Here is a 13,406-nt window from a genome sequence, read left to right on the forward strand (position 1 = left end):
AAAAAATATGATCAAAATTGAGTGATAAATTTCTTTTAACACAGCCATATTATTGGTCAGTCAAAAGATAAAGAAGATACACTCTGTCCTGTAAATGCGTCATCCTCAATTCCTCATATCCTGGTAGGTGTTATCAATTATTAGACATGGATAAGTCTTGTTTCGGATTTGCTTCCAACACTTCGGGCAAACAATGTGCTTTTACCTTCTGAATATTGATAAAAATCAGCTTCGAATTTCTTGTTTTTTTCCTGCTATGGTCGTTGATCCCATACCCTCAATTATGAGTGCAAGAGGATTGTTGTTTCGGTATCAGTTCCAGTTTCAGCATATACAGAATGGAATCGCCATTAGCAAAAACACCCATAGTCTTCAAACGTATAACCTTTCCTCCCATCTCAATTCCAGTCGCCGCCGTCCAATTCTTATGACCTCCGTCACCCATGCCTTTTCTCTCTCTGGCTCCGGCGCCGGCGAATACTCTTCAGCAGCAGCAGGTGCTTTAATTTCCCTCTTTTTGCTGTTGCTGCTTCTTCACACCGTTCTTCTTAAAATATGTCGTTAAGCAAGTCTATTGTTTCCTACAAAATCAGTTTATGTTAGTTTATTTAACATATACTAAAGTCTCGAACCATTCTATTGAAATTCTTAGGAGAGTTAGTGGATATTGGGAGGAAGGAGAGGAAGAAGAGAATAGCAGGCATTGATCAAGATGAACTGTTGGATCCAAAACTCTTAGCTGATCCAGACAGCTGCTTTTGCGAGTTTCAAGGGGTTGAAATTCATCACAAGCTTTATGACCCAGAGTTGCATTCTTCAGATAACTCCAATGCCCAAGACCAGACACAGACACCTTCCTTAAGGCTTGGTCTTCCTATGATTCTTCTACACGGTTTTGGAGCTTCTGTTTTCTCATGGAACAAAGTTATGAATCGTTTGGCTAACCTCACGGGCTCCAAAGTTCTTGCCTTTGATCGACCCGCATTCGGCTTAACTTCGAGACTCAACACTTTTGGGACCAAAACTAATGACGCGAAACCTCTGAATCCTTACTCCATGGCGTTTTCTGTACTTACTACCTTGTACTTCATCGATTTCTTGGCTGCAGAGAAGGCAATTCTGGTGGGGTATGCCATATGTGTCTTTCTCGTCATTGTTTACTTGCTTTCCATTGATACATTCATACAAAATCTCTTCTTCAGTTTATATCCCTGTCTCTTTTGACAAAATGTACTAAGAGTATAAATTATGTAGGAGAGATTGTTTCTGTTTCTAAGATCCACCTTAGTGAACACTAGTATCTCTTTTTTTGGTATGCCAGGCATTCTGCTGGTTCTCTTGTAGCGGTTGATGCATATTTTGAAGCTCCTGAACGAGTTGCTACTTTGATCCTTGTTGCCCCAGCAATATTGGCCCCGCGTGCAATTCCTAAGCCTAAGGTTGTTGAGACTAAAGGAGACAGATCGGACTCGAATAATCCACCAAAGCCGATCTTTGAGTTTCTCAAAGGGCTGTTCAAGTTTATAAAGTATGTCACACAAGCGGTAATGCAAATGATAACGTGGATGGCAAATATGCTCGACTCTCTGTACAAGAAAGCACTCTTGTCTATTCTTCGGTCGACTCTCGGTGTAATGCTGGTACTGACTTTCTGTGTGGATAAATTTTGATATGTGCCTTGCTTGAATTGCTTAGAGGGTTTTTCCAATCAAAGTTGATTTTGTTAATCCTTGCAAATCAAATTACAAGTACCAAACAACCTGATACTGCCGTGCAATTCTGTGTTAACCATGATGTTTATCTCATCTATTTGTTGCTTAAACCACGCATCTTTTGCATAGGTTTTTTCTTTTTCGATTTAGTATGCACCTATTTTGTGTGCTGTCAAGTGAACTATTTATCTTCTTCTAGATAAGGATGATCATCGATAAATTCGGTGTAGCTGCTGTAAGGATGGCGTTTTATGATTCTAAACAAGTCAATGAACACATCATAGATGGCTATACCAAGGTGATTAGCACTAAGCTCTATACTGTCTTATTATTAATGGATGAATGCTTAGATGGCTGGTGTTTAGGGTTGCCTTTAGGCTGTAATGGTTAAATCTGGATTTGTTTATGCAGCCACTGAGAACAAAGGGTTTGGGATAAGGCTCTTGTAGAATTCACCGCAGCGATGCTTTTGAAAGGCAAGTCTGCAACGAAGCCACCGCTGTCAAAAAGACTGCATGAAATCTCCTGCCCTGGTACTAATTTCTTGCTCTGTATTATAACATTTAAATAGGAAAGATCATAATCAGGAAAGATGGTGAATTGAAAAAGCCACTTTGAATAGTCAAGTAATACTATTATTACAAATGGTTCCAATTCAATACAACACCTTGGCCATACTAACAATCCGAGTCAAATCATCGTAGCAGTTAAGAACTCGAAGGAATGTTTGTCCCATTAAAGATTTGTGAATCAGTCCTGCTTTCATCTTATTAAGCAATAGATTAACAAAATGAATACCCGAATGCTACTGGTATCACAGATCTTATATTCTTGTACTTCTCTAGTCTGCTATGTGGCTTTATTGTTGATACGCATAGGCAGAATGTAATGGTTCCACTTTGTCTCGATGAAACTTAGTTCTGATTGTCACGGGTGACACCTATCGAATCGTTCCTTCTTGGAATGCCGAGAGACTGTCACGAGCCATTCCTCATTCGAAGCTTGAAGTGATTAAGAATTGTGGCCACTTGGCCCACGAGGAAAAGGTCGACGAGTTTGTTGGAATCGTCGAGAAGTTTCTGCAAAGAGCTTTTGGTGGTTTGGAAGAGCATTTTCTACAAGCAGTAACTTGAAATTCGTATGCTTCAAAATGTTCACTCACTCTTAGGGAACGAAAAGGTATAGTTCAAATAGATAAAAGAAAGAAAAAAATAAAGCGATGTTTCTTGTAATGGAATTGGGACAACATCATGGATCTTACAATAAGATCATTGTTTTGTGTTGTAGAATAACAGCTCTCGCAAGCAACCTCGATAGTAATCGAGACTTCTCGTGATCTAGATAGTGATCATTTTGTAAACAATGTCCATTCAATCATCTTTCGAACTCATAATTATATATTAAACTTATACAATTTTAAGAGGGGATAAACTTACAAAATTTTAGAGGTAATAACAGTTTTTCAATATAAAATATATGGTAATTTTAAATTTTCAAGGGATGACTATCCCACCCTTCCTCCATCGGTCTCTCCTTACTCCCGATTGACATAATGAAATATTTTTGATGCCCAATTGACATTCTTTTTCAAGTCTTGATATGATAATTTCATATGATTACATAAGATGATTCATGCAATATGAAAAGTTGTATATAATCTCCCGATAAAGTCTTCAAATTCTAAAATTAATAATTTTTCTATATTTAATTTTTTGAGTTTTAAAGAAATTTTAAAAAAAAATAAACCAATAAAATGATGACAAAACGAATATATTAATATTTAGGATAATCACAAAAGATATTGAAAAATGACGATTTATAGCAAGAGCAATAAGATAAAATAAAATAAACTATTTTTTAACTATTACCTCAGTACCAAACTACCAAACACTGCTATTGTTAATGATTTAGTATTTATATTAAAGTCAAAATTAAAACTAAATGCTCAAATTGAAATATTTTAAAAATTAAAGTTGAAATTGATACAAATTTCAAATTTAATCATATTTAAAATTAATATAAATAAAGAAAATAGAGTTAAAAAAACTTATTATTATAATAAATATTTATAGTATTTAATGTGAATTAGTCTATAATATGTTAATCTAAACATAATAATAAATAATATGCTGATACGATGTATATATTTAAAAAAAATACATATAATGAATTAACTTTATTTATTTACAAATAACCGCTTGTAATTCAGTAATAGTGTGAGTAAATGAAAATCCTTTTATTTATTTATTTATTTATTTATTTATTCAGTTCAATTCGAAAATTGAAAAGGAGATCGAACGACAAGTTAACGGGAATCCGAGACAGAAAGAAGAAAAGATAAGGAAGAGTAGACAAGAAAGAAGCAATCTTTCTCTTTTGCGAAGGAGTAGAGAGTATTGTAGTAGGTTATCGCTTGGGTTGCATAGTATTACCAAGTAAGCCCTAGAATCGTAGGGTTTAGGCGAGGAGGAGGGCTGTTAGTTTGGTGGGAGCTCAAGTCCCAGAGCATTCACCACCAGCGGCTATTGGGTATTTTCGGAGTTTGGGTTTTGCGAAGATTCAAAGGAGAAACCAAAAATTATGGATGGCGGGCGGAGATTAGCAGTGAGCCCAAGGCCTTGCAGTGGAAGGAGAATAGTCGCATCGAAGAAGAGAGGGAGAGCGGATGGCTTTGTTAACAGCGTCAAGAAGCTTCAGAGAAGAGAAATTTGCTCCAAACGACACCGTGCTTTCTCCATCACCGACGCCCAGGAGCGCTTCCGCAACATCCGCTTGCAGGTTCTTTCTTTTGCTTAACCTAACCCTACTCTAATTATTTGATTATTGCTCATTTTTCTTCTCTATATATTAATATTCCAATAAATGTTCGTTTTGTTTTCTTTTTACGTTTAATTTACATGAGAAATATGCTTTCGAATATAAGATCTAAGCTGAGGTTCTCACGCTTTCTTGATTACAATCCAAAGAAAATTGACCATTTAAACCATAGCTTCAAATTTGTGGTAGGAAAAAAAAGGAAGCACTACCTTTGCATCATTAGGGTTCAAATTAGTTTGATACTCATAATCTCTGTTTAATAGTTTGCACTCCAATCACAGTTACGGCTTTGATATATAATAGATGACTAGAGTTGAGCACCCCACCCTTTCAATGTTACCTTACTATTGCTACAAACCTGATTCAGTTTTGTAGTTCTTTAAAATGTATTGATCTTTATATTTATGGCTGTTTAAGTTTTCAATATGATTAATAGCAAAAGAATAAAGTTTTAAATGGTGGAATTTTGTGTAAAAAAGATTCCTGATGTCGATTTTACTATTTCCGTGAATGATAAAGCTTATTTCAGAATCATGATACAATCATGAAGACTACATAGGTTCAAAAGTAGATTCTTCATTACAATAAGAATATAAGTTTGATAACATAGGTTGATTGTAAACTTAGATTCTTCATTTCTATTTTCTGGTATTCAGACAATCATGATGAAATCCTGCTATTTAAACCGGTTCATCTTTGGTTGAACTGTGATATTTGTACTTATTTATACATTAAGTAGGAAGGTAGAGGTCATTTCTTTCCTTTTGGTTCGCATGAAGTCTTTCAAGCAAAAGGATTAATTTGAAAGCCATGGGGCAGATCTTTGCATTGCTGTTCTTATTGAGCTTGCTTACTAAATTCCTGATGGTGACGTTACATATGTATATACATAGGAGGAATATGATACTCATGATCCAAAAGGGCATTGTTCAATGGTATTACCATTTCTGAGGAAGAGGTCAAAGATTATAGAGATTGTAGCTGCACGAGACATTGTCTTTGGTCTTGCCCAATCTGGTGTATGTGCAGCGTTTAGTCGAGGTGGGAACTATGCTTTACCTTCTAAACTTGTTTTCGATGGCATTTTCTTCTTTCTATTTGCATCAAGAATTAGATTAGGGATCTTGATATTTATTGTTTTTTGATGCAGAAACTAATCAAAGAATATGCTTTCTAAATGTCACTGCTGATGAAGTTATACGAAGCTTGTTTTATAATAAAAACAATGACTCGCTCATCACAGTCTCAGTTTACGCATCAGACAATTTCAGCTCTTTGAAATGCAGAAGCACAAGGATTGAGTATGTTTATCCTTTTTAACCTTTTTTAGAACCATTGTCTTATCCCATTTTGATCTGAAAAGATAAACGAGGCAAAAATAAAGAAAAATATGAAATACTGCATTTGGGCATGTTTTCCTTCTGAAACAATTTTGTTTGATGGACAGATACATACGGAGAGGCCAACCTGATGCTGGTTTTTCTCTTTTTGAATCCGAGTCACTGAAGTGGCCTGGTTTTGTTGAGTTTGATGATGTAAATGGGAAGGTGCTCACCTATTCGGCACAGGATAGGTAAGTACTCACCTATTGAATGTTCTTTTGTGCCAAACTATAATGATCAGTTCCTTAACTAGATTTCTGAGTTTGATATATATTGTTTTTGTCTTGTCATCAGCATATACAAGGTGTTTGACCTAAAAAATTATACAATGTTATACTCCATATCAGATAGAAATGTTCAAGAGATTAAAATCAGGTAATGATCCTTTCATGATGGTTATATCTTCCTACGAGAGCAAAGATTCATTCATTGATAGAAAATGGAAACCTTTATCATTTTCACAATTATCAGTTTTGTCTAGTTCAAATTAACTTTTTCCTTTGTACTGTAGATAAAAAGTAAGTACCAAGAGCAACAACCCAATGGTGCCTTAACCTTTTTGCTTTAATGGTGTCGCTTTATGTAATTGACTTCGTTTCCATCATTTATTTTTTACAGTCCGGGGATCATGTTATTAATTTTCTCTAAAGTTGGTGGTCATGTTCCTCTTAAGATTCTTTCCATAGAGGATGGTACTGTTCTCAAATCTTTTAGTCATCTTCTTCACCGGAATAAGAAGGTGGATTTCATTGAACAGTTCAATGAAAAGCTTCTTGTGAAGCAGGAAAATGAAAACCTCCAGATTCTTGATGTAAGTATCATTGTGAATATTCATTTATTCCATTCTCATAATAGAAAGTTCAAAGCTAAAAAAAATCCTAAACTGTAATTGTGCAGGTCCGCAATTCCGAGCTAACAGAAGTTAGTAAAAATGAATTTATGACCCCATCAGCATTTATATTTCTGTATGAGAACCAGTTATTCCTTACATTTAGAAACCGGACAGTGGCTGTGTGGAATTTTCGTGGAGAACTTGTAACTTCATTTGAGGATCACCTCTTGTGGCATCCTGACTGCAACACTAATAATATATACATCACAAGTGATCAAGATCTTATTATCTCATACTGCAAGGCTGATTCCGATGATCCATTATCTGAAGGAAATGGTTTGTATTCTCTCTCTTTTAATTTCTTACTTCGCTCTGATGTACTGGTAACATAAAGGTTATAGAAACAAAAAGTGGAAACTAACTTTCAATTGTAAAACTAGAGGGGAGAGAGGGAGGGGATGTGATTGTATAGTTATTTAGAAACATAGAAAGTTAAATGTTCATTTGCTTTTGTTTCACTGTTTATGTGTGCGTCTAATGAATTTGTTTACGGGTTGTGTCAGGTTCCATTAATATCAGCAACATATTGACTGGGAAATGTCTTGCTAAAATAAGGGCAAGCAACAGTTTCCCTGTGGAAAAACATTGCAGCTGCAGTGACAAATGTAGTTGCAGTTTGAAAACACGGAGCAATACTTCAAGAATTAGAAGCACGGTTGCAGAAGCATTAGAAGATATCACTGCACTTTTCTATGACGAAGAACGCAACGAGATTTATACGGGTAACAGGCTTGGTCTAGTTCATGTGTGGTCTAACTAATTGTCTGATTTTGATTAGGATTTTATTTAACGTAATATTAGTGAGTTTGTGAATGGGGGGCATTGTGATTCTAATGGAACTGTACCATTATTAACTGTTATTGTATCAGAAATTCATTTAGTTTGTGTTCTTAAATGATCGCATCATGTATATAGCGTGTGTTTGTGTCGCAAATAAGGGATGGCATAAAAGCGCATTTTCAGGGTTGTGCGTTGAATGAATTAAGACAAAATAGAGCAAGCCAGCATGCAAAGCAACACGGAAAGATGAATGAGGTCCGAAGTTTGGTTTTAGTCCGGTTTTTATTTGACGACTAAAAATGAGTGAAAATACTTATTTTGATGAAGAGTTTTACTTCCATGTCAACCTTAAACTACCAAGTCATCATATTATATGAATTGAATTGTTGAAAGTAGCAAAACTACATAAACAAAAACTGCAGAGGCACCTGAGGATGACACATAAGAATCAAAAGTTATTAATAAGAGAAATTCTGATAACCTACTGCAAAAGGCTGCCCTTAACATGAAGAAACATGGGCAAGAAAAGCCATTGTTGTCCGATGGCTTTAACCATAATTTGAGTTCTCGTGAGCTTCGATCTGATATATCTTCTCTTCATAATCTTACATGCTTATTTTCTGTCGAACCGTTTTCAGTTTTTTTCATATAGATGATTATCTTCTCTTCATAATTGATTGGTGCTTCTGTCTCTTCTTTGCTCAACTTTCTGGGAAATACCAAAATATTTGTATAAGATTAACATTGCCCGAATCATCACCAAGTCCCATTATGAAAGCAATGTGAATTTATCAGAACGTTTGATGCCCACAAATTGCAGAATGGCAGCGTCTCCACCACAGCCTCTTCGACTACTAAAAGTCATTTCCATCTTTACTGGATTGTAGTTTCCTTAGCTCTTTTACTCTTTTTTTCACTGTGGTGGTATGTTTTGTGGTTTCAAATAATCCTTCCTATGCCATTTTTTCAGGGACAATGTCATTCTTCTCCCTTTCAACATTTAAGGGTAGTTGTAACACCCCAATTTAGGGGCTAAATTTAAGAAATTATAAAGTGATGAATTTAATTGGTATTTTTGGATGAAATTGGGGATTAAATTGTAAAATTTCAAAGTTGAAAGACCATTTTAAGAAGTACAAGAAGTTCAGTGACTAAAATCTTGGTTTACCCATTTTTTATATAAGATGAATTATAAATTTCTTCTCCCCGTGCGCAGGTTCTCATTTTTTTTCAGTTTTGTCTTCTCCAACTACCGTCCTTTCAACTCCGATCTACTCGCCGTCCGACCTCGGATCGACGAGCCGAAATCACCATCGTGTTCGTTGTCAACCGAGGAACAAAACCCCTCAAACCTTTCGTCGTAAATCATCTCCGTTCGTTGTTAATTCCAGTCGGAAGTATCGTCGGTAATAACTCGGTTTTAATTGATTTTTCATCGATTCACGACGATCGGGTCATCCGTTTACGACACCTCCCGCACCATCGTGTTCGTTGCATCGTTCCGAGTTCGCCGGTGTCATCCTTGGTCTCCGTCGACGGCGGAGCGTGAGGAGGTGAAGCGGTCAAAGTTTCCGATTTGTTAACCCGACCCGTTGACCCGTTGACTGTTGACCACTGTTGACCAAAACTTTGACCGGATTTGACCGGGTATTAAACGACCTTTGACTTCGACCGAGTATACCTATCATGACATTTTTCGACGTTCCAAATCCGATTCCGCAGTCCGTTTTTCTAAATTCAAACCAGAAGGCCTCGAAACTGCCGGTCAAACCCGTTGACTTTAATTTTGACCAAAAATTTCAAATTTCCGAAAAGTCATATTTTATGCTTTCGACGTCCTGAATCCGAAGTATGTTTCGCCAAATTCGAACCCGATAAGCCGTCTTTCACTAATTTATCACCCGATTCGATCTGTTTATCGCAATTAAGCTCCGTTTCTAATATAATTTATGTTGATATGTATCTGAGGAATTATTGGAAGTTGAATTGAAGATCAAAGGCATTCGAATTGAATTTTTATGGTCAATCAGTATTGCACAGAAATCGAGGTAATACTTTACTACCTCTTTATGCTTTATAGAACATGTTTATATTGATAAATGCATGAACAAGATAATGTTGGTCACTTTGGTGGAGTTGAATAATTTATACACTCGATATGATGTGATAGAAATTCTGTAAATAATTACGGATCGAATGACTAATATAAGAAATTGAGGAATTGTTAGATTAAATTACAAGGTTGTGATTAGTGATAAAGAAATCAGTCTTGTATCTGCAACTTATAATTTATTTCATCAAAGGTTAAATGTTAAAGGTACTTGGATGAGAAATTATGAGAATACTCTGGTAGGGTAAAATTACGAAAATACCCTTATGTTATAAAAAGACAAGATTTGAATATGGAAGTTAGATAAGAGGATTTTACAGACATATTGATCTGATAAAAATATTGATGTGCATAAGAAATGTTAGTTTTATTTGGAAATTATGGATAACCGATTTTAATCCTATGAGAGTTTGTGAATGATACTAGAAGTTTGTTAAGAGAACCGTTTCAAGATCAGAGAGTATTCAAGAAAGCAATTAATCATAGGATCTCTAAATTATATTATTTTCGTTAAGAGCTAATATCGAAATTATCTGGTTAAGAAATTACGGAAATGCTTTAAGAGGTAGAATAGTCTGAGTTGACTATGAATGAGAAAATACTTAGAGGATTCGTACTTAACTCGATTAAGTACGGATTTGGTTGTTAAAATCTTGACTTAGTGCAGGAAAATTCTTGATGTTCCGTTTGTAAAATCTGAGAAAGTACTTGACTCGGAAATATCCGAGTTATGAGTAAATACCTGAAGAACAATTTGTCGGGAGTGTTCTGTTGTCAGAATTGTTCGAAAGGACTGAAATAAATGATAAGATTGAATTTAATAGTAATATCAGACGAAAGGATATGATTAAAGTACACTGAATCTGTACAATGACCAAAATATCCCTGTAATGGAAATGACCCAAGAATATCACCAAGCTCAGGAATGATTGGATATCCTCGAGCTCTGAAATAAATGGAATTAAACTGAACACCAAAATTACCAAAATAACCTTATGGCCTAAACTAAGTAAATACATTGGATTAATTAAGGAATCCAAATAAACATAGGTATTGGACTACCTTTAAAAGTTATGGAACATAACTTAAGTGAGCCGATCAACCTTAATAATATTTCATTACCTGAACGACATAGATATTACTTGAATGCATGTTCGTTTACTCAAGTTTAGCTCAATGATAATTTTGGAAGTATTCAGCTCAGCTCAACTCTAGATTGCATTCGGTACTAAGAATTGGATATTTGTTCGACAAATCAACCACGAAGACCAAACTGAACTGAACGGAAGTACAATATGTATCTGAAATTCAGAAACGTACGGAATTACTCTGGAAAATCCCGAAGTAACTGGAATAGACTTGAATGCTAAATGAACTAAGCAACCTCAAGCACTAACGATTAAGTAAGTGATGCGAATGAGTATGGAAACGTTAATGAACATACACAATGTACTGTTCTTCTGGATCATGAACTACAAATCAAGCACGTCAGTATTTCATGATATATTAAAAGCGTAAAAAAATAAAATAAAGACATTGGAAGATCTATTCAGTGATGATTCCGAAAATGATCTATGGACAAGAGTTTGTGGTATTAAAGAGTAAATACCCTGGAAGAACAATGAATTGATCAATTGACAAGCATTAATTTTGGGAGCTATTCATTTAAGAGTTGTTTGATAATCCGATCAATCGACATAGATTGTAAATGTCATGAATCTTCATTTCTTCCTTACAGCTCAAGTCATATTCTGAATAATTGATGATTTTGTCAGTTATTGAACTCTTCCAATAGTGATTCTGAATTTCGATATTCTATCGGCATACTGAATAACTGTGTTTCTCTGCCTAATACAGTACCTCTAAATAATACCTGTAAACTCTGGTGTGTTCCATAATTATATAAATATTTTATCTGATTTCCTAATTGAATTCTGTTCTGATACGTTACCTGAATTCTGTTCTGATTCTGATCTGGATTCTGTTCTGATATCTGATATGAATTCTGTTTTGATTTCTGATATCTCCGTTTACCGACGAAGAAATGTTTTATCTGGGGGGTTTATTGTTGGAGGAAGATTACTGCAGGCTCCTCGGTTGTGTGTTCAGGGCCTTACTGTTACTGGTTGTGCGGGATGTATGGTTCCGGGGAACCTACACAACATATTGTGAAAGGATGGGGGTGTATATATATATGCTTTAAAAAAAATATGTATCCTTTTACTGGTTTTATGGGAACACACTAGATAACCTGTTCTGATCTCCTGAACTCAGTCATCCGAAATATTTCTCTGAACTGAAAGCTCATTGTCCGTTACCACCTGAAATATCAGTAGGATCTCTGCTCAGCATAAAAATCTGTAAATGTTCGGAAACAATAAGGAAATATATATTTATCTGTATCTGCACGTTCATCAACATCATCTGGTAGTTCTGTATTACTGAGCTTTTCGAAGCTCACTCTATTACTCACATTTTCAGGTTAAAAGAATTGTACCAGTGCAGCTATCGACATCAGTAAGGGAGTTCTTCCAGCGTTGTTGTAGAGTATGGTACATGTGATTAGGGGGCATGTAATTGTATTTTGATTTATATACGAGTCTAGACGTCTGTTTTATTTTTAAATAGTGACAACTGATTTTATAAGTTACACGTTTCAATAAAAGTTTTAAATTTTCCGCTATTTTTACAGTGGGTCGCTCCGATGGCCCAAATATGACACCTCGGATCGAATCTGGTTACCCTTATCGGTCTGTGGGGGTTACAATAGTAAACCAAGTTAGATGAAGCTTCTGTAAAGCTTGGATGGTTATAAAGAACGAGGTTATCATCGTTTCCGCTCTCCGATACTAGGCTACCTAAACTTTGTTGGTGCAAAAATTTCCTCTGCATTTCTCTTATTATTCTTATTATTGTATTCTTTTGCATCTTTGCTGTGACCATCTCTCTGTATTGATCATTCTGTTGAGAACATAAAAGCAGTGATGAATTTGATTTCTCATGGGCACATATTATTATAACAATTCACAAGTTTCAAGCCTTGTACTGTAGAGTCCTATATACAGCTCTCAGCTAAGATCTTGTTTCAGTCCATGGAAGCTTTGGGACACTAAAGATGTTATGCACGTAATTTAAACTTTTATGTCACACGATAATTAAAAAATTAAAAATTATTGTATATAGATATTGTCCTGGACAAGTTTGGTAATCTAAGGGTGCGTTTGGTTCACGGAATGTAAGATTAACGGTGGGAATAAAAAATTACCAAAGAATAGGATTGCTGGGAATGTTTTATTTTGTGTTTGGTTGCTTTAGCATAGATGTAAGATTACCGTCTTTGGTTAAAGGAAAAAAAGATTATTGGAATATATATTTGACCAAATTATCTTTATTATATATTTATTTGTTTAACAAGTTGAAAAATATTTATATATTTTCTTTAAAAAATTTAAATTCATAAAATTTATATAATTTTTTTACAAAATTAAAAATATAAAAAGATTTAATGAAATGTTAAAATTTTATTTTAACCTCTGAACTTAATATAAAATTTTAATGATAGATTTTTTTTTTGTAAATCTAAAATAGTTTAAGGATAAATTTGTAATTTAACATTCGTAGAATTTTTATTATTCAATGACAGAAGAATAATATTTTTAAAATTTTTTTAAGGGCATTTTAGTCCAAAATGCCGGTAATCCAACAATACCTAA

General features: G+C 34.8%; 2 protein-coding genes across 2 annotated transcripts; both read left to right on the forward strand.

Moving 5' to 3' along the window:
* Positions 1–174: 174 nt before the first annotated feature.
* Positions 175–2,928, forward strand: LOC120124490 (abhydrolase domain-containing protein abhd-5.1-like). The gene is given in 7 exon segments (XM_039143155.1): positions 175–491; positions 653–1,127; positions 1,322–1,640; positions 1,912–2,010; positions 2,124–2,141; positions 2,143–2,245; positions 2,631–2,928. Coding segments are annotated over 7 exon segments (1,527 nt in total). The 5' UTR covers positions 175–193; the 3' UTR covers positions 2,846–2,928.
* Positions 2,929–3,978: 1,050 nt separating this feature from the next.
* On the forward strand, positions 3,979–7,694 carry LOC120124498. The gene is made up of 8 exons (XM_039143165.1): positions 3,979–4,490; positions 5,423–5,570; positions 5,680–5,830; positions 5,977–6,102; positions 6,206–6,286; positions 6,530–6,722; positions 6,809–7,079; positions 7,307–7,694. Exons 1-8 carry the CDS (start codon positions 4,293–4,295, stop codon positions 7,561–7,563), a joined length of 1,425 nt encoding a protein of 474 aa, XP_038999096.1. The 5' UTR covers positions 3,979–4,292; the 3' UTR covers positions 7,564–7,694.
* The last annotated feature ends 5,712 nt before the right edge of the window (positions 7,695–13,406 follow it).

Source organism: Hibiscus syriacus, unplaced genomic scaffold (assembly GCF_006381635.1).
Source record: "Hibiscus syriacus cultivar Baekdansim isolate YM2019G1 unplaced genomic scaffold, ASM638163v2 tig00001293_pilon, whole genome shotgun sequence".
Lineage (NCBI taxonomy): Eukaryota > Viridiplantae > Streptophyta > Magnoliopsida > Malvales > Malvaceae > Hibiscus > Hibiscus syriacus.

Coding starts and splice junctions, on each gene's coding strand:
- LOC120124498 (XM_039143165.1), top strand. CDS start 4,293: ATGGATGGCGGGCGGAGATTAGCAGTGAGCCCAAGGCCTTGCAGTGGA. Junction 4,491..5,422: donor TCCGCAACATCCGCTTGCAG/GTTCTTTCTTTT, acceptor GTATATACATAG/GAGGAATATGATACTCATGA. Junction 6,103..6,205: donor ACCTATTCGGCACAGGATAG/GTAAGTACTCAC, acceptor TCTTGTCATCAG/CATATACAAGGTGTTTGACC.